We start from the raw sequence: 20,190 nt of genomic DNA, 5'->3' as shown, positions 1-20,190 counted from the left end.
TTCAATCTACCCTGCAGCTAGTGCATCCACTTATGAATACAAGTATAAATGAGTCAGTCATTTCTCTTTAGCCTAACCTCTTGTCATTTTTGCCATGCTCGCTTGTTTTGCAGTTCTTGGATTATGGCATTAGCTTTTTCCTGAGTCTTTACATATGCTGTCTCCCAGCCCCATCACACCCTTGCCTTTGTTCCTTTGAACTCAGCTCAAATGTCTAGGCTTCAGAAAATCTTTCTTAATACATGTTCATTTGAATTGCACCATATACTACCTCATTATTTAGCTACATTTTCTCACTGCTAAATTACAAATTGAAATTAACATTAGATTAGTATCCTGTTTAGTAAGCAAATCTTGATGATAATATTTTAGCAAAGTAGTTTGTAAACCTTTCTTTTTTTGTTTTCTAGTGGAGCCAACTTTAGTACCTTACTGATGAATTTGGGTCCTGAGAATTGTGCAACATTGCTGCTGCTGGTTCTACTTGAGAGTAAGATTCTGCTGCATTCTCTTAGGCCAGCTGTCCTGACTGGGGTAGCTGAAGCTGTTGTTGCTGTGAGTATAAACTTTTTCTTTTAGAACAAAATTGCTACTGGAGGATTTGTATTCTTCTTTAAAAGAAAGCAGCTTTTAAATTCCATCCCAGTCAGTTTAATATGAATATAATTTGTATGTATGAAAAAAACAAAAGTGACTTTTGTTTGAGGAAAAAAAAATCAGTTTCTAATTTTTCGTATTTTAGTGTTCTCCACAGAGTAAATATTTATTATGTTATATAACATTAAACCATATAAGTGGAGTCTGGTGCTACCTACCTATAGTCCCATGCTTCCTGGGGAAACACAAATAAAGGTCTTGTCGTTCTAGGAGGGAACCAAGAAGAGACTAAAGTAACGAACCTACCGAAGTCCAACTTGGAAAGCCAGTCAGGTTATTGGGACTACTCAGAGGAGTGTGGGTGAGAGGTTACTCACAGGAGCAGGGACAGTTCAAATGCAGCTGCATTGTGGAAATCCCGTAGCCTAAATGGCAACTCATGAATCAGGCTGGAATCCTAGCCATCTTCAGGACTGGCAGGCACTGCAGAAGGTTAGAATCTCTTCAGATTACAGGGCTGGTTCAGTTGTTTACTGTTCCTGTGACCTAGGAGAGGGAGAGTACTTGTGAGGCTGAGCAGGTTTCTCAGGCCTGTTAATCTTTTGACTCTGCTTTCTCAAGGGGGATTGTTTCAATTCAAAGAAAGTTGCTATACAATATCATGGCACTTGGGAGGCTGAGACAGAAATACTTACATATCAAAACCTTGCCTCAAATAAAGAATAAAGCAGAACACCAAAGAAACTCTAGTTGATTTTGCTTTAAATTTTGCAAATTTATTACACGGTTAATTTCTTATTTTAATTGTTAACTGTTTTCTCTAATTATACATATGGCTTTATTTTTAATAGGATAATATAAAACACTAAGCTCTTGGGTACGTCACAAATAAAGTTCTACTTAAAACACCATCATGAAGTCAGCTTTCTTACTGCATTTAGAAATCAGATAGTGCTGAATTTTTTGTTGCTGTGTGTGCATGCACACACGCATTCATGAAATACCAGACTTACTGTGTAGTTGCTGGGATTTGAACTACAAATCTCATGATTGTACAAGTGCTCTAACTGCTGAGCTGTCTTTCTAGCTCTTGTTTATTTTATTGTACTATTTTTAATTTTGTGGTGTGTGTGTGTGTGTCCGCACATATGAGTGTGGGTGCCTGGGGAGGCCAGAAGAGGGCATTGGATCCCCTGGAGCTGGAGTTACAGGTGGTTGTGAGCCATTTCATATGGGTGCTTGAAACCAAACTCAGGTTGTCTGCAAGAAGATACTCACTCTTAAATGCCAAGCCTTCCTTCCCACTGGTCTTGCTTTAAAAAGACAGGCTCACACTCAGCTGAAGTTGACCTGGAACGTACCAGGTTGATGACCTCACTTTAGCAGTTCTCCTGCCTCAGCCTCCTGTGTTGGAATTAGAGGTGGGAGCTACCATGCCCAGCCACCCTGCTTTCTTTCTTGCTTTATTCTGGAACACTTAGGTTTGTGTTTCAAGTAGCTGTCTTTTTCATAATGAGGCTCATCTGTACTAGTATAACCTGCTCTGAACTCTTAACCATGTTCATGAGGGTCCTTTTTTTTTTTTTCCATAGTATTACTCACTTTCTACTAGAGTAAATATTGAATTATATCTTCTGTTTATTTTCTATCTCTTTCTGTCAGAGTAGGTATCAACAGACTGGGCAAGTCTGACCTGCCAGTTCATGTCTACCAGGAATTGTGCGAATAATAAAGTTTTATTGAAACATAGGCTACCTATTGACTTACGACCCATTACTGTTTTCTTGTACAATAGCAGAGTTAAGTAGTTGTTACAAAGGTTGTGAGGTCTAAATCACTCTGCATTTTATAGAAAAAAGTAGACTAATATTCTAGACTGAAGATAGGGTCTGTTTTCTTGATACTGTGGTCTCATTGTCTAAGAGTACCTGGCATCTAATAAATACTCATGTATCTGTTAAGTGTATGATTCTTGAGTACAGAAACCCCAGTCTTGAATAATAATCTGTAATGTCTGGCAGGGGTGGCGGTATAGCATTTTTTTGGGATGGGTGAAGGTGAAAATTGAACCAGGCACAGATGATGAGTCTTGCCTTGGAGTTAAAGCTCATCACGTTACAGTGTTATTGAGCATTCAGGTGGCAGAGGCAGGAAGACTAGAAATTCATGGTCATTCTCTACAACGTAGTGAGTTTGAAGTCAGCAAACTGTGCAGTGCTCTGTCCCTTAGAAAAGTATGTTTTTGAATGAGTCCCTGCAGTCCCTGCAGTACAGTTTGTTGTTTTATGTGTTTGTGTCTATGTATATATGGACTAGTACTCATGAAGGCCAGAGGAGGGTGTCAGATCCCCTGGAGCTGGAGTTACAGAAGGTTGTGAGCCTCTCAGTATAGGTTCTAGGAACTGAACCCAGATATTCTGCAAGAGCAGCAGATGCTCTTAGGCATCGAGCCATCTCTCCAGACCCTAAGCCTGTTTTTTCAACCTATCAGAAGCTGTTCTTAAAAACAGAAACAAATGAATTGGAGTAGGTGTTTAAAAAAAAAAAAAAACAGAAACAAAACAAACAAAACCCCATCACACACACACACACACACATATACCAATTAAGGTAGCAGTTTGTAAATTAAAACTCCTATTAATTTTTTTGTGTGTGCATATGTTTGTGTGTGTTCATGTGTTTATGAGGATGAGGGTGTGTGTATGTATGGAGATCAGAGACTTGGTATATTCCACATTCCACTTTTTTTTTTTTTTTGAGATTTTTCTCACTGGCTATGCTGGATGGCCAGCTAGTCATACAGATCTGGCTGCATCTGCTCTGGAATTAAACGAGTTCATTATGCCTGGCTCTTTATTTGTTTGAGATTCTCAGAATGTTTTATATCTTCTTTATTTTAAAGAGGTCAAGCTTCACTGAAGTTGAATTATTTTAAATGTTTATTTGAAGTGTAGAAAATGTTTTGTTAGATCTTGAAGTGATTCTCAAGAGATTTCTTAATTTTTAATTATTTGTTATACTTAAAATTTTAGTGTGGTGCTTGAACTCGAACCCAAGGATGCTAAGTATGCTAAGCAAACACTCTACCGCCGAGCTTAAGCCTAGCCCCATGTTAGTTTATCTCTCCCAGACTCTACCCACCTTCTTGTATGCTGAGTTTGACTTTAGTCAGAGCTCATTAGTGGGTAAAATGCCTAAGTTTATTGTATGATTTGGGAGGCAGTTTCATCTCTTTGCTTCGGTTCTCCATAAAATATGCATGTGGGATTTGTCTAGATATCAGAATTAACTTGCAGAGAGCTGTTAGGATTTTAAGTGTGCCGTGATCATTATTATTCTTGAATTTTAATCCAGTAGTATTTGTAGCCACTTTATTTTGGAATGAGATTTAAAATTAAAACATAGATTTATTACTTTTCAGTGGTCCCTTTTGATAATAGTTAATTGTGTAATTGTCATTGCAAATTTGAATTTGGTTAATTTTTAAAAAACTTTTCCCCTAGATGATCTTTCCATTTCAGTGGCAGTGCCCATATATTCCCCTTTGTCCTCTTTCACTGGCTGGAGTGCTTAGTGCACCTGTACCATTTATAGTTGGAGTGGACTCAAGGTACTTTGATCTTCATGACCCACCACAAGATGTTGTTTGCATTGACTTGGATACGAATATGATATATGTGTAAGTGATCCATCTTTATTATCTCACATGTGTAGTTTCCACCATATATAATTAGAGCTATTTAGAAACATCTAGAAATAAGATGTATTGGCAGGAAATGGTATAGATAAAAAAAAATTGGGGGCTGGGGATGTAGCTTGGTTGATAGAGGGCTTGCTTAGCATTCTTGAAGCCCTGTTTTCCATCTCTAGTACTGAATACATGCTACAGTGGCATATCCCTGTAATCTCTGCACTTGAGTGGCAGGGGTAGCAGGATCAGAAATTCATAGACCCTCTACTGTATGGTCTGTTTGGAGCCAGCCTATGCTGTTTGAGAGCCTTTCTCTCCAGGCCACCATGGTCACTGCAGTGCATCTGTTTGAGAAGATACCTGCATGTGAACTGAAAGGAAGGAAGAAAACATTTGCTTAGAAAATAATACTAAAGCTAAGTACGATAGTTTATGCTTGTCAACTCACTTGGGAGATTAAAGAGAAAGATCACCGGGAGTTGGGGACGATCCTGGGCTACATGATGAGATCCAGATCAGCCTTAGCTACAGAGTGAGACATTGCCTCAAATAACCCCACAAAAATTTAAGTTAAAATGTGCTGAAATGGATACACTACTGTATTTTAAAACTGTATAGCTATGGTGGCTCATTATTGTGTATATCTAGATTTATAGACAACTTGGAAGTAGTAAATCACTTCATGAATTTACATAAATCCCTCATTTCCTACACTTCTTCCCTCCTTTCCTAGGAACTGAACCCAGGGTCTGGTGTGAGTTAGGCCTGATCTCTACCACTAGGTCTCATAGGTAGCTCTAAAATTTTGTTTGTTTGTATGAATATCACATATCCCAGACTGGCCCTTGAATTTGAGCTAGCTGTGGTAGCCAAGGGTGCTCTTGAACTGATCTTTGTGCCTTCCTCAAGTGCTAGGGTTATGGATGTGTGCCATACATTCAACCCAGCAGACTTTCTTTTTTTCTCTCTCTCAGTTTTTCAAGACAGGGTTTCTTTGTGTAGCTTTGGAGCCTGCTGGAACTCACTCTCTAGACCAGGCTGGCCTCAAACTCATAGAGACCTGCCTGTTTCTGTCTCCCAAGTGTTGGAATTAAAGGCATGCGCCACCACCACCCAGTGCTTCATATCACTTATGACTGTAAAAATACAAGTTTTATAGTTGATGATCCCTTGGATTAGACAGAATATAGAATGTGAACATGTGGCAATTTCTGTACATTAGGTATATTATCATTGTCATTTTAGAAGAAATTTGAGTAACAGACTTTCAAAATGACTTTGTTTCCAAAGTCTGATAGATAGTAAATGTTAGAACCAGGTTACAAACTGGTAATAGTAATCCAAATAGGCATGACAGTGTGGATTTGGGGATTCAAAAGGTAGCGTTATAGGTACTATGTGATTACATCAAGTAAAAATACTTGATCAGAGTTAAATGTGACATGCTGTTAATTTTAAAAACATGACAATTTCATAGTTGATTTGATATTTTATCTACTTATTTGTAAGAAAGATCTTGCACAGGTTGCTAATGGCACATGCCTTTAAACTCAGTACTCAGGAGGCAAAGGCGGGCAGATCTCTGTGAGTTTGAGGCCAGCCTGGTCTACAAAACAACTTCCAGGATGGCCAGGACTGTTAACACAGAGAAACCGTGTCTCAAAAAACAAAACAGAAAAAGGAAGCCCTTCCTTTGTGTCCCTGGCCGGCCTGGATCTTGCTATAGAGCAGGCTATCCTTACTAAACTGGGGCGATTCTCCTTGCTTTGTTCCCTGCTGCCATCATACTCAGCTAAAGTAGGTGTCTTCCAGCAGTCCCTGGAGCATGGGATTGCTACAGTGCCTTCAGTCAATTATCTTTGCAGGGAGGACACGATATTTGCCTCTGTGCTGGTGGTATTACCACCCAGGGAGTATTAGAAGTTAATTTCTACTTGGAGATTCTTGGACCATGCTGGTAATACTTGGTTGGACCTGTAATAATTGAAGGGGAAACACCTTTCCATTGAGATCTAAGCTCAGCCCACACTAGTGAGTCTTAGTTTTCACACCCTACTTGGTTGTGATCAAAACAGAGGCCTTTAGAACCCAATGCTGTCTTAGAGGTCAGGTGAAGCTTTGGTGTGTCTGTAGGTTTCCAGTCACTGAAGACTAAGCTATAGCATTAAAAGAAAACCTGGCACATACATGCTGAGTTGTAGAAGAGCGTCTCCCAAAGCCATTGTCTCTGCTGTATTTTATGTTTCCGAAGTATAAAATTTTGGAAATTTTAGTTTTTATTTAGCTTCTATCTGCATCTTTATTTTTTTTAATGCTTTTATGGTCATAGACTATGTTAAATAATGTGTTTGATTTCTTCTTATACCTCTGTGAGGAATACTACGAACTAAGTGTACTTTACTTCTTTGTTAAATTCCAGCTCTTGGTTTGGGCATATAGTATTTTAGAGTTCTGTGAGTAGGCTAATGTCTCAAGTCAGTTAATTCAACCCTAAAAATATAATATTTAAACATACCTTCAGAAGTCAGATTTCAAGTCAGTGTTGTACTGTTTACTGTGGTGGTAAAGGTTGTTGGAGGCTTAGATGGAGGCAACCATCTTCAGTGTGAAAAAATGTCCCCTTTTAACTTTGACGTAGAACTTTGTTTAGTCCAAATGAATTATAAATAACAGATTTTTAAAATTCTGGTTTAATAGATCTGATGAAAAGAAGAACATAAACTGGAAACAACTTCCCAAAAAGCCATGCAAGAGTCTGCTTGGGACCTTGAAGAGGCTGTATCCCCAGCTCTGCTCAGGTGGGTACGACGAGGGAGTAGGACATTGGCTGCAAACACAGATGTCTCTCTTCCTTACGTTTAGTATCTTATTTCTAATAGTGCTTGTGTGTGCACGCATGTGTGTGAGATGTGCATGCACAGGTGGGTACCTGTGGAACCTGGAATAGGGTGTCAGGTTCCTTTGATATGTAAGCTTCCCAGCATGGGTGGTTGGTTCCAGTAAGAACAGTGTGCATTCTTAACCACTGACCCATCCATCTCGCTAGTCCCTTTTCACTGTTTTGAGACAGCGTCTTTGTGACCTAGCCCAAATTGGCCTGGAACTTGTGATCTTGTGATTCTTTTGTTTCTGCCTCTCCCCTACAGTATTTTAAATGGGAGACTAAGATAAGATAATATTAAGATAATTGTTAATTTAAATATTGCGTGCTGCTTAATTGGTTATTACATAACAGATAATGTTTAGTTTTTTTTTTTTTTTCTAAGCATTTTCTCTGTACCCTGCCCTCCTTGCTACCTACCACCCTCGGTTCTGAGAGCTAAAAGTGACTTCAAACTCCCAATCCTTTTGTCTCTATCTCTCAAATATTAGGGTTGCAGATGAGGTACAGGGCAAGTTTGTGGAGTTCTGGGGAGTGGACCCAGGGCTAGGTAAGCACTCTACTGTCTGAGCTATATCCCTAGCCTAGTTGTTTGTTTGTTTAGGGTTTTTTGAGACTGAATCTCAATGTTTATATGGGCTGGTTCCAGCTTGTTGTGTAGTTGAGTTACCCCAGCACTTAGGGATGGTGAGGCAGCAAGATGTTGAGTGTGAAGCCAGATACATAGCTACATAGCTAAAATACAGAAAGACTATCTCGAAGAAGAAAAGGAAAAAGAAAAAGGAAGTTGTGGGCCTTATTTTGACTATTATCATTCAGTCATTATACAAATAGATATCATATATGAATGCCTTGTTTTGTTTCTACTTCTGTTGTCAGTTCACCGAAAGACTCAGGAAAGTTCAGCAATTGAGATGACTCCAATTGAAGCAGATTTTTCTTGGCAAAAAAAGATGACACAACTCGAGATGGAAATCCAAGAGGCATTTTTGCGATTTATGGCATCTGTTTTAAAAGGGTATAGGTCGTATCTCAGACCAATCACAGAAGCTCCTTCAAATAAAGCCACAGCTGTGGATTCATTGTTTGATCGACAGGGTAAGTGTCAGATCACATTTGCCTTCACTGAAGTCAAAGGTATTTCAGATGATGTACTGCATCCTTAGAAATTAATATTCAACTGTAAGGAATTTCCATAATCTGTAACCTACCTCTGTTAGTAGAGAATTTTTTAAATTTATACTCATTGGTTTCCCTTAAAAATAACCCGAGGTATTTAATTTGAAGAGCCCAATGTGTTATGTGGATTCACAATCCCAAATAGTCCATTGTCTCAGGAAGACACATCTGGGACTTGTCTTTCTTTCTTCCCTCAGTTTTGCAGTTTGTGCCGTTAAAAGACTCCTCAACAGTTATTGTACAGACTGAAGCCACCAGTTTTTATTCATTTTGAAAACTGTGACTTTGTTCCTGGAGGAAACATATAATTTTCTTAGTAATTGTATTTTTTGTTTTGTTTTGTTTTTGTTTTTTGAGACAGGGTTTCTCTGTGTGGCTCTGGCTGTCCTAGAACTCACTCTATAAAACAGGCTGGTCTCAAACTCAAAAGATCTGTCCGCCTCTGCCTCCTGAATGCTGTAATTAAAGGTGTGCTCCACCATGCCAAGATGGAAGCATTCTTTCAAGTGAGTAATTTGGAGGACTCATTATAAAATGGAAAATAACTGATATTTATTTATTTAATTAATTATTTTTTTTATTTTATTATTTTTTTTTTTTTGAAGCTGTATCTCTACAGCTTTGGAGCCTGTCCTGGAACTCACTCTATAGACCAGGCTGGATTCGAACTCATAGAGATCCACCTACATCTGCCTCCCAAGTGCTGGAATTAAAGGGGTGCACCACTACTGCCCAGCTACAAGCTAGTTTACAGTTTGGAAGCTAGGCTGAGATCAAGGTTTCTTCTGAGGCCTCTCTTCTTGGCCTATACATGGGCTGTTTATTACCACTTTGTGTCTAAATTTCCTTCCGTAGGACACCAATAGTATCAGAGCAAGGTCCGTCCAGTGACTCCATTTTAAATCTGTAATTGTTTTAAATGACTCTGTTTCCAAATATTGTCATATTTGAAATAATAGGAGTTAAGACATTAGCATATGAGCAGTTTTTTGTTTGTTTGTTTTTTAGGCCATCTCATAAAGTATGCTTGTATACCCCACCCCCAGAAAATTAAATGTTAAAAGATTAAATGGAAGATCAAATTTAAGATTATATTCAGGCTGCTGGTAGCCTTAAGTAATAGAATATTGACTTCTATGGACAGTAGTGGGCCATTAACTAGTACAGTCTCTCCTGTCTTTCTCTCTGAGAATGACCTTGATCTGAGGTTGTATATAAACAACACAGCATTTTTGTTCTAGGGAAAGCAGACATTAAACAACAAAGGACTACAAATACTGATTACAGTGTTGATTACATGAGAGTGCTAACTTGGTTAGAGATCTTTCCTGCAGACATAACAAGTGAAGAATCGTTAGGAACTGGATAGTAGCTTTAGCTTAACTTTTTATGCAAACAAAATCTATATGTGTATGGGTGTTCTGTGTCATGTGGGTGGGTTGAAGAAAAAGGTCACTACCAGATGAAAGTTTTAGACCTGTGTGGCAGCGGGAAGGTTCAGCTCTGATAGACCGAACATCGAGCAGCCGTACATAGCATATTGATTGTCACACAAAGTTGTTTTTTGGGTAAATTATTCCCTCATACCAAAGCCCCTAATATAATCTATATGTTTCTCTAAAGGAAGGCATAATGCCCTGCTACTTCAGTTCTTATTGTATATAGTTTGCAGTAGGTACACCAGGAACATGTTGTGACCAAAGTCATGCGAAGCCTCTAACACCCCCTCAGAAAAACAATTCTACAAATCACAGAAAATGATCGCTGTTTTCCACAATTCTTCAGGTCAAAGTACTTCTAGAAAACAACTATTCATTCTGATGTTTACCCCAGATACAGTGAAAACTACTTATTCTAATGTTTGCCCCAGACACAGCGACTCTGTTAGATTCATACAATACCTTCACATAGGTGTTACTTAAGTTCAATAATTTTGTCTGCCCCATCCATTCCCTTCCACTCCATTTCATTTAATGTGCAATGCAAACAGGCTATCATTTCTTCTATAACTGTTGGTACCTTTAGAATTTCCTAGATTCACATGTATGAACTGCTATATCATTGTGTTGTTATTCAACATTTCCATCTATTTTAATTGTATCAAGAGCTACTCTGCCTAGTAGAAATACCATTTGAGCTACAATGTAGTTTTAAATTTCTAGTAGCCACAATGAAAGTGTAACAACTAAGAAAAAGTAATTATAACTACATTTCCTCCAGTCTGTCCAAAACAATATCATTTCAACATATAATCAAATATTTTAAATTATTAGTGAAACAGCCTAACATTCTTTTTTAAAAATATTTATTTATTTATTATGTATACAATATTCTGTCTATATATATGCCTTCAGGCCATAAGAAGGCACCAGACCCCATTGCAGATGGTTGTGAGCCACCACGCGGTTGCTGGGAATTGAACTCAGGACCTTTGGAAGAGCAGGCAGTGTTCTTAACCACTGAGCCATCTCTCCAGCCCCCTAACATTCTTTATTTCCATCTTGTCTTTGAAATGCAGTGTGTCTGTTATAATTGGCAGTGCAGTTCCATTAGTTGCATTTAAGGTGATGTGTTACCGTGTTAGTTACTGGAACAAACATATGGACCTTAATTATTAAAGATTTAAAAATATGGCCTGTTCTAATCTCTTTTCCCTCCTTCTCACCCTTCCCCCTTTCCCTCTATCTCTTTTTCTCTCCGTTTTTTTTCCTTTCCCCCTTCCCTTCTCTTCCCTCTCTCCTCACTTCCCCTGTAATTTACTTATATTTTATTTAATAATTTATTTGTTGATAAGTGCCTCAAGAGGGTGGGGATGAATGAGTAATACAGCATGCCAAATGCCCTAAGGCATCAAAAAAAGAAAGGCACAGAAAAAGCGACATTTTAAATATTGTTAGATTATGGAGGATTATTTAAGATAGTTAAAATTTCAGTCTTTAAGAATAAATTGGCTGGGCTTGGTAGTGCTCACCTTTAATCCCAGCATTAAAGAGGTAGAGGAAAGCAAATCTGTCAGTTCAAGGGCAGCCAGTGCTGCATAGTGAGACCCTGTCTCAAAAACAGAGATGTTTAGCAGTTAAGAGAGCAAACTGCTTTTGTAGAAAACAACTTTGAGTTTGGTTTCCAGCACCCATGTTAGAGAATTCCAGTTCCAGGAAATACAGCACCTTCTTATGGACTCCTGGGATGCCTGCACAAATGGTGTACACACACACACACACACACACACACACACACACACACACACACACTTCAAATAAATATATCTTAAAAACTTTTCAGAAAAGTTGGTACATTGGTGATTTCAGTTTTCAGCCAATTTTCTCACCTTCTTTATTTGCCACCCTCACCAAAACCAAAACCAAACCAAAGATTCGTAGTAAGTAGTAATTTAATTTTTTAAAAAGTAAACCTAACAGATATCTGTGAGCTGAGTGTTGTGGAAATTAGAGATTTAGTAATAATATTGAAAACCAGGAAGGAAAGTTTGATGAGTATAATGACTGTGAAGAAATGGAAAATTGAAATAAAGAAATGGGATCACTGAGAACCATGGTGTGTAGAGCCCTGACTATTTTGTGGTTTGTGCGTGTTAGTTACCTATTCATCACTGTGACCACAGCCTCAGGAAGAACAACATATGGGCCTCTGCTAAGCCAGAACTGCAGCAGAACACAGCTGAGGAAAGCTATGCTCTTGACCATCAGAGAGCACTGGGAGGCGGAGGCAGGAAAGGGCCCTTGGGCAAGATCTTTCCAGAACGGCCCCAGTCACCTGCTTCCTCCCATGGGCCTACCTGCTAACATATTGCTTACTGTAAACTACATGGGTTAACCCATTGGGGAATGATCCGGTCACCTCTCAGTAATACCACCCGCTGTGGACTAGGCCTCAAAACATGAGATATTACATGTGAGACTTGGTGTCCAGACCACAATAGTGATGATGAATGAGGATGTTAGGAATAAAGAGACTTTGATAAGACCCCCTGATCTTCAGTCATTGAACGAAGGAGAGGCCCCTGACTTCATTAAAACAGTGGGCTACTAGCCAGTGGGTTGGACTGTAACTGCACAGAAATTTTCATCACATGCAGGAATGATGGTCTGATGGCAGAGGAAGACAACTGACCCTTTAAATGTCTATTAACCCTTGGTTTAAGGGTTGTAGAGTCTCAGAGAGGAATTTTTGTTTGTTTTGTTCTGTTTTAGAGATAAGGTTTCTCTCTGGAGATCTGTCTAGGAACTTGCTCTGTAGACCTGAACTCAGAATTCAGAGATCCACCTGCCTTTGCTTCAGGAGTGCTGGGACTCAAAGTCATGCCCCACCACACCGCATCTGAGAATAAGGACATGGGACTGAGGTTCCTTAGAAGATTCATAATTCAGTGAGATTAGTATCAGTGGTTTTCATAGTTGGATCAGGCAGGAAGAGCTTTACATGATTATTAGAAATTTCCATAAACGTGGATGTGTATAAAGGGAATATAATATAGATGAGTATAAAGTAGTATTTGATATATTGATTCCTCTTTAAAATTTGTTACAATTCTGTTTTTTCAGGTTTTTTAAAAAGTCGGGATCGCGCCTATACAAAATTCTATACCCTTTTATCTAAAACTCAGATCTTCATTCGTTTCATTGAAGAATGCAGTTTTGTAAGTGATAAAGATACTGGATTGGCATTTTTTGATGATTGCATTGAGAAGGTAATTTTTTTGATATGCTAACTTTAAGAAAAACCACTTTGGTTTAACTTTATAATAGGGATTTTTAGCTCAAAGTAATCTGATGAAGACAGATGTATGTGTGTTATATGTAACAGAACTTTTCTCTGTGGTATCTACTTGGTACTATACTTGATTTACTTTTCTCTTTGAGCTTGTTCAGTGTTAAGAATGTATCCTCACCTTTCTAACTCTTGCTGGTTTTTTTTTTTTGTTTATTATAGATGGATCTTTCTTTCTTTCTTTCTTTATTATGTATACAATATTCTGTCTGTATGCCTGAAGGCCAGAAGAGGGCGCCAGACCTCTTTACAGATGGTTGTCAGCCACCATGTGGTTGCTGGGAATTGAACTCAGGACCTTTGGAAGAGCAGGCAATGCTCTTAACCTCTGAGCCATCTCTCCAGCCCCTATAGATGGATTTTTCTTTGGGCCACCAGCTCATGAAAAATGACACAGAGACTTATTAATTATGAAAGCTTGGTCTATAGCTTAGGTTTGTTCCCAAGCTCTTATAACTTAAATTAGCCCATTTCTATTCATCTACACGTTGCCAAGTGACTCATGGCTTTACCTCTCCCGAATGTCTGTTCACTCTGTGACTGGCTGGCAATTTCTTCTTCCCAAAGCTCTCTCTGTCCAGAAGTCCTGCCTATACCTCATTCCTAGCTATTGTCCATTTAGCTTTTTATTAAGCCTGTCACAGTGACACATCTTCACACAGTGTAAAGAACAGTTCCACAACAGCTAAAACATTTAGTTTTAGCTAAATGAACAGGAAGCGATGAGTTTTAAAAAGCTGTGGATTCATGCATAATGGTGCACTGTGCCTTCTTTACTGTCTTTCTGAACACTTGCTAATATCTGTAGAGCTTTCTGTTGTTGTTGAAGGTTTCTTTTGAGCCAATCTCTTGTGACTGGATTAGCTTTGAACTTACTGCATAACTAAGAATGACTTGAACTCCTTATCTTCTTGCCTCCACATTCCAAGTGATTTCACAGTTTTTCTAAATAGATTTAGGAGCTTATTTGTTTATACAAATCATGTAAGATTTGAGATTGTATCCATAAGTGGTTGAATATTATGTTTTAATTTTTATTGACCTTCAGTGACTCATATGCCTTAGAAACCTTGTTTGCTAAGGTTTATTTGTGAAATAATCTATTAAAGTCAAGTATGATGACACATACCTGCAATCCCACTGCTAGAGGCTAAGGAAGGAAGATGGAAAGTTCAGAGGCAGCCTACACTACACTATACAGGAAGTTCTGTGTACTTAGTGTACAAGATCAGCTGTGGCTACAGCTGTCTCTTAAAGAGTGAAAGAGAGGAAGGAAACAAAGGAAAGAAAACTAATGAAAAGGAATAACCTGTTGTGTAAGCCACAAGACAAATATGCTTTAATCTAAGCATATGGGACGTAAAATACATTCTGAAATGTCTTGTGTACCCCTGATATTGGGGGAAAAAAAGGTTTATGTTTGTATGTGTCAGTTGTATGCACACATGTAGTGGTGCACATGTGCAGAGGCCAGAGAGGGATGTTGGGTGTCCTGTACCACTCTACCATGTTTCTTTGACATAGGGTCCCTCACTGAACCTGGTGCTGCGCTGGTGTCTCTGCTATCCTCCTCCCCCACTGCACTGGGGTAACGGGCATGTGTAGCTGCCCTGCTTTTTATATGGGTGCTGGGATCCGAACTCAGGTCTTTGTGCTTGTCTAACCAGTGTTCTTAACCATTGAATCCCTGCTCCAGCCCTGAGTTTCTTCTTTTTTTTTCAGTCGAGTATTTCTAACAAGTGAACCATTTCTTCTTTTTCTTTTTCTTCTTCTTCTTCTTCTTCTTCTTCTTCTTCTTCTTCTTCTTCTTCTTCTTCTTCTATCAGGATTAAACATTTTTAAAAACTATTGAATTCAGGGCTGGAGAGATGATTCAGAAGTTAAGAGCATTGGCTCCTCTTTCAGAGGATTTGGGTTCAATTCCCAGCACCTATATGGCAGCTCACAACTGTCTGTAACTCCAGTCACAGGGAATCTGACACCTTCACACCAATGCGCATGAAATAAAGTTAAATAAATTATTTAAAAAAAACTATTGAATTCAGTAGAGGTTTTCACTAAGAATTTTTCTTTTCCTCTTTCAGTTGTTTCCAGATAAAGGTGTAGATAAAACAGACAAGGTATGATTTTTTTTTCTTATATTGAAATGTCAAGTTTCAGAATTAGATATTGCTTATATGCACATTAATTGGAGAACATACTTATTTTCAGGTTGATTTGGATTCAGCAGAAGACACCAGATTGATAGAGCTAGATGATTCACAGAAAAGTGAACACACTGTATTTATAATGCCCCCGGAGCCACCTCCTGATGATGGAAGTCACTTGTCACCTCAATACAGGTAGCATGAACTTTTTAAGAGCTACTTGGACATAGTTAATTTTAGTTTTTGCCACTACTAAGAGATGCACTTAGTAATGTGTGTAGGGAATTTCTATGTGGATACTCTAACATTCTGTGGAGTTGCCACCAGGCATTACAGCATAGGACGAGCGTCTTCTCGGAAGGGAAGTCAGACGTTAATATCATTCACTTAAGTGTTTCACCATATTTTAGTCTTTAGAGTTTCTGAAGAAAAAGTTTTGGTTTAGTTTGGTTTTTTTGTTTGGATTTGTTTGTTTGTTTTTGAGATTCCTCTACTAACTTTAGTTTTAAACCTGTAAAATTTTTGAGGTAGTGAGATACAGAAAACATGAAAGTAGAGGGCTAGGGATCATTCTGTGTTTAAGGAAAACCTAACAGATAGGATTTAGATGAGAATCTCTTCAGAAATTACAATGAATTTGTTTTTATTTTATAATCATCATGGTACATAGTTTAATAAACTTAAATGAAATGAGAAATCTAACGTGGTTTTTGTAATAATCTTTGTTTTATTATTAACTTCAGATATGTGTGTATATTGTAAAGATGAGTTCCTTTTCTTTGTAACCTTTTGCATTTAATGACAGGTCTGAACATTATTCTGTGCTATCAAATTTTTTCCTGCTTTATGATTTTAATGACCACATTGTATGCAGCTACTGTAATGAATTTACCTTGTTTCCTGTAGATTTGTTCATAGTTCTTTGTATCTTTGCAGACATTTTTTTTGTTTGTTTGAGGCTATATTTCTATAATAATTCTCTAAAGAAAAGTCAGGGACCTTTGTAAATAGACTGTAATCTCAATAGGGCTAAGTGAGACTGAGTTATACCTGTAATTGAGTGTCTTAATCAAATGCTAGTTTGATTTGATGCCAAAAAAGAATTCATTTTTATTTTGACTTGTGTGGTTGAGGCTTTTAGCTCTGACACATAAGGCACAATCAAGTAGGGAAAGGTAATCTTTCCTAGAAGAAAATTTGCTAAAGTAAATCAAACAGATTCCAAGGAGATTCAGTCATACAAGAAAAAACTAAAAACAAACCCAAAAACCACTTAGCTTTTTTAGCATTCAGAAAACCGCACACCATAGTGTTGAACAGAAGCATTTTAACTTACCCACTGGAGGCTGAGCTGCACTGCTGACGTATTTGTTAGTATACCCATTTTGATGACATTTGCTAGTGATTAGAATAAGTTCATTTTTTCCGGGCGTGTTAGCACACACCTTTAACCCCAGCACTCAGGATGCAGAGGCAGGCAGATCTCTGTGAGTTTGAGGCCAGCCTGGTCTACAGTGTGAGTTCCATAGCAGCCAGGGCAACACATTAAAAACCCTTACGTGGGGCCTGGGAATGAGAGGGTAGAGTGGGGAATGAATTGGATGAATTGGGGGTGGACAGAATTGGACAGATAAATCCAGTTTTCTTGAGAAACACTGTTTCAATTTAGTATTCATTTTAAGGAATTAAGCAAAAGTATTAACAAAGATACACATACAAAGGAAATTAATTGATGATATTCTAAAATCACTGAATAATATCCAGCAGTGTAAAGAACTGGTTAAATCATAATAAAAAATAAAAAGACTAATTTTTAAAATACTTACATAAGGCCGGGCGGTGGTGGCACACGCCTTTAATCCCAGCACTCGGGAGGCAGAGGCAGGCAGATCTCTGTGAGTTCGAGACCAGCCTGGTCTACAAGAGCTAGTTCCAGGACAGGCTCTAAACCACAGAGAAACCCTGTCTCGAAAAACCAAAAAAAAAAAAAGGAAATTAATTGATGATATTCTAAAATAACTGAATAATATCCAGCAGTGTAAAGAACTGGTTAAATCATAATAAAAAATAAAAAGACTAATTTTTAAAATACTTACATAAGGCCGGGCGATGGTGGCACACGCCTTTAATCCCAGCACTCGGGAGGCAGAGGCAGGCAGATCTCTGTGAGTTCGAGACCAGCCTGGTCTACAAGAGCTAGTTCCAGGACAGGCTCCAAAGCCACAGAGAAACCCTGTCTCGAAAAAGCCAAAAAAAAAAAAAAAAAACCAAAACTTACATAAACTAATGTCTTAAAGACAACCTTGATTATAAAATATACTAGCTGGTATTTCAAATATAATTAAACTTGAGCATATGGATTTTATTTAAAGAGTTATGAATTTCTCTTTTTATGTAAGAAGTCAGAGATATTTCTTTTCAGAAACTGGTTGAAAATAACAAACAGGTGGGAGCAGTTAGAGTTCCATATAGAACATTCTGTAGCTTCTAGCTGTCGTTTCTCATATTTTGAAACAAATTGTAAGGAGTTTTCAAGAATATTTATTGGCTATTTGAGGTTTAGAAAATCTTACCCGAATACTGAGTGGTTGAAGAAATTGGTGGATTTTAAATCAGCAGTTCTGTTTTTGATTTTTATTTTAGTTACACATGCTTTCCAATATTGGATCGTAAGCTTTTTGACAGCCCACAAGAGCTGAAACTGTGCTTCAGTAGACATCCTCCTGGGAGCAGCATCACAAACAGTCCTGCTCTTATGGCTAAAAGAACCAAACAGGTCAGATCCTCCCTACCCACCCTTTCCTTGTTCAGTGAAAATGTAAAACGTGTGTGTGACATGCAGCTTGTGGTATAGAATCCTCAGCAGCCCTTGGAAGGCCCCCTGTGGCTGTCATGAGTTAAACTCTATTTCTTGTATTCTACTTGAAATTAAAGCTGAAGTTTAAAGCACTCATTTATATTTAAAAGTAGTTTTGGGAACCAAACTTGACTTAAGAAAGCAATATAACTTTTCTGGACATGGTAGCACACACTTTGAATCCCAGTACTCAGGAAGCAAAGACTGGAGGGTCACTATGAGTTTGAGGTCAGCCTGGTCTATACAGTGAGTTCCAGGCCAGCCAGCACTACATAGTGAGACCCTGTCTCAAAAATTAAAAGAAATAAAATGGAAGGTATATAACAGCCTGACAGTGGTGGCACATGCCTTCCTTTAATCCCCGTTCTGGGAGGCAGAGACAGACAGATATCTGAGTTCCAGGTCTCCCCACACACACCTTTATTGTGATATAATCCATATACCTCACAGTTTACCCACTTCAAGGGTATATAATTCAGTAGCTTCTCTTCCACTCTGGGACTCAAGGTTGTGCAGCCACCACATCAGTTAATTTTAGAGATGCAAATAACTCATAACTCCAGAAGAAAAGTCCACATCCTTTAGCCATTAGCCACTGCAACCTTTCTCATAAAACCCTCTGTAATCATTAGTCTGTTTTCTGCCCCTACAGGTGCAATTTATTTATTCTAGGCATTTCATAAAGTAGAATAATGCAGTATTTCGTTGTGATTGTCTTCTTTTACTTAGTATCATCTTTTCGTCCTCCAACATGCATTAGTGTTTCATTTTGACTGAATAATATTCCATTGCATGCATATAGTAGTTTATCTGTCCATATGCATGCAACAGTTCTTATTGTTGGCTACTGTGAATAATGTTGATGTAAGTATATGTATGCGGTTACCAAGTTGATGTTTGTTTTCCTGTCTTTCTAGTCTAATAGTAGAGCTGCTATATTTATTAAATGATAATTCTCTGTTGAATCTTTTAAGGAAATGCTAAGCTGTTTTCCAGAATGACTACACTATTTTACATTTTCATTAACATTGTGCAAGGGTTCTGATGTAACATGGAGGGGGGGGGTCCTGCTTGTTGTTTCTGTCCTCCCACCAGGTACCCCACAACTGTTTAGCCCCAAAGAAAAATCACAAATAGGTCTCTGTAAGTTATAAAGCTGATTGGCCCATTAGCTCTAGCCTCTCACTGGCTAATTCTCACATCTTGATTAACCCATTTTTCTGATCTATGTTAGCCATGTAGCTCAGTATCTTTTTTCAGTGGGGCAGCTCACATCCTGCTGCATCCGTGGTCTGGGCAGCAGTGGCAGGAATCAGCTTCCTCCTTCCCAGAATTCTCCTGTTCTCATTACATCATTTCTACTTCCTGTCTGGTTTTCCCGCCTATATTTTCTGCCTAGCCAATCAGCGTTTATTTATAACGTGGTTGACAGAATACAGACAATTCTCCCATACCATTCTGATATTGCCATTTCATTTTTAGTTCTTATTTTCTGCCTTTCAATTACTGCTATCTGGTGAATATGAAGTGATACTTCACTGTAGCTTTGATTTGTATTTCCTTTGTGTTTTATGTACAGTACAGCAAATTCTACATAAAGGGGAGTTAAACACAGGACCTAGATAGATATTTTACTTTACTGCAGCATCTGATATAGAAATAAGGGATTAAGCTATGATGAGATGTATTAAAATAATGTCCTTTATACACTGATATTTTGAGGTCCTTCAGAATAAGTTGAAATTATGACAGTTCTTCTGCCGCAGCCTCCTGAGTATTGGGACTACAGGTATAAACCGCAGTGTCTAGCCTTGGACCAGTTATTTTTAAACCAACTGCATGAGAGAATCAGTGTAGACAATAAACTCAAAAGGGAGAATTAAGTGGAAATCCGACAAGAAATACTCTAGGGCATCTTAATTGTTAGTAGTGAGAAGAATGAGAAGAATACTGCTTCAGACTCAAGGAGGCCTGAGAAAAGGAAGGTACCTGCTGTGCAAGCCTGAGGGCCTGAGCTTGTCCCATAGGCCATCTAAAGGCGGAAAGAAGA

General features: G+C 38.3%; 1 protein-coding gene across 2 annotated transcripts in view; it reads left to right on the top strand.

The window, feature by feature from the left end:
* The window catches only part of Dennd4c (DENN domain containing 4C), a 102,078-nt gene that overhangs the window by 46,748 nt on the left and 35,140 nt on the right, over positions 1 to 20,190 (top strand). For both annotated transcript variants that reach the window (XM_041651431.1, XM_041651430.1), the window contains exons 9-16: positions 411 to 555; positions 4,101 to 4,276; positions 6,986 to 7,086; positions 8,049 to 8,267; positions 12,911 to 13,056; positions 15,221 to 15,256; positions 15,348 to 15,478; positions 17,927 to 18,059. In XM_041651431.1, coding sequence (XP_041507365.1) covers positions 411 to 555; positions 4,101 to 4,276; positions 6,986 to 7,086; positions 8,049 to 8,267; positions 12,911 to 13,056; positions 15,221 to 15,256; positions 15,348 to 15,478; positions 17,927 to 18,059 — 1,087 coding nt within the window. The remainder of the gene's footprint in view (positions 1 to 410; positions 556 to 4,100; positions 4,277 to 6,985; positions 7,087 to 8,048; positions 8,268 to 12,910; positions 13,057 to 15,220; positions 15,257 to 15,347; positions 15,479 to 17,926; positions 18,060 to 20,190) is intronic.

The sequence above is a fragment of the Microtus oregoni genome, unplaced genomic scaffold, assembly GCF_018167655.1.
Source record: "Microtus oregoni isolate MIOR12 unplaced genomic scaffold, Mior012 000005F_ref0000423, whole genome shotgun sequence".
In the NCBI taxonomy this organism is placed as follows: domain Eukaryota; kingdom Metazoa; phylum Chordata; class Mammalia; order Rodentia; family Cricetidae; genus Microtus; species Microtus oregoni.
The sequence above is the reverse complement of the archived record's forward strand: the minus strand, read 5'-3'. Positions and strand labels throughout refer to the sequence as shown.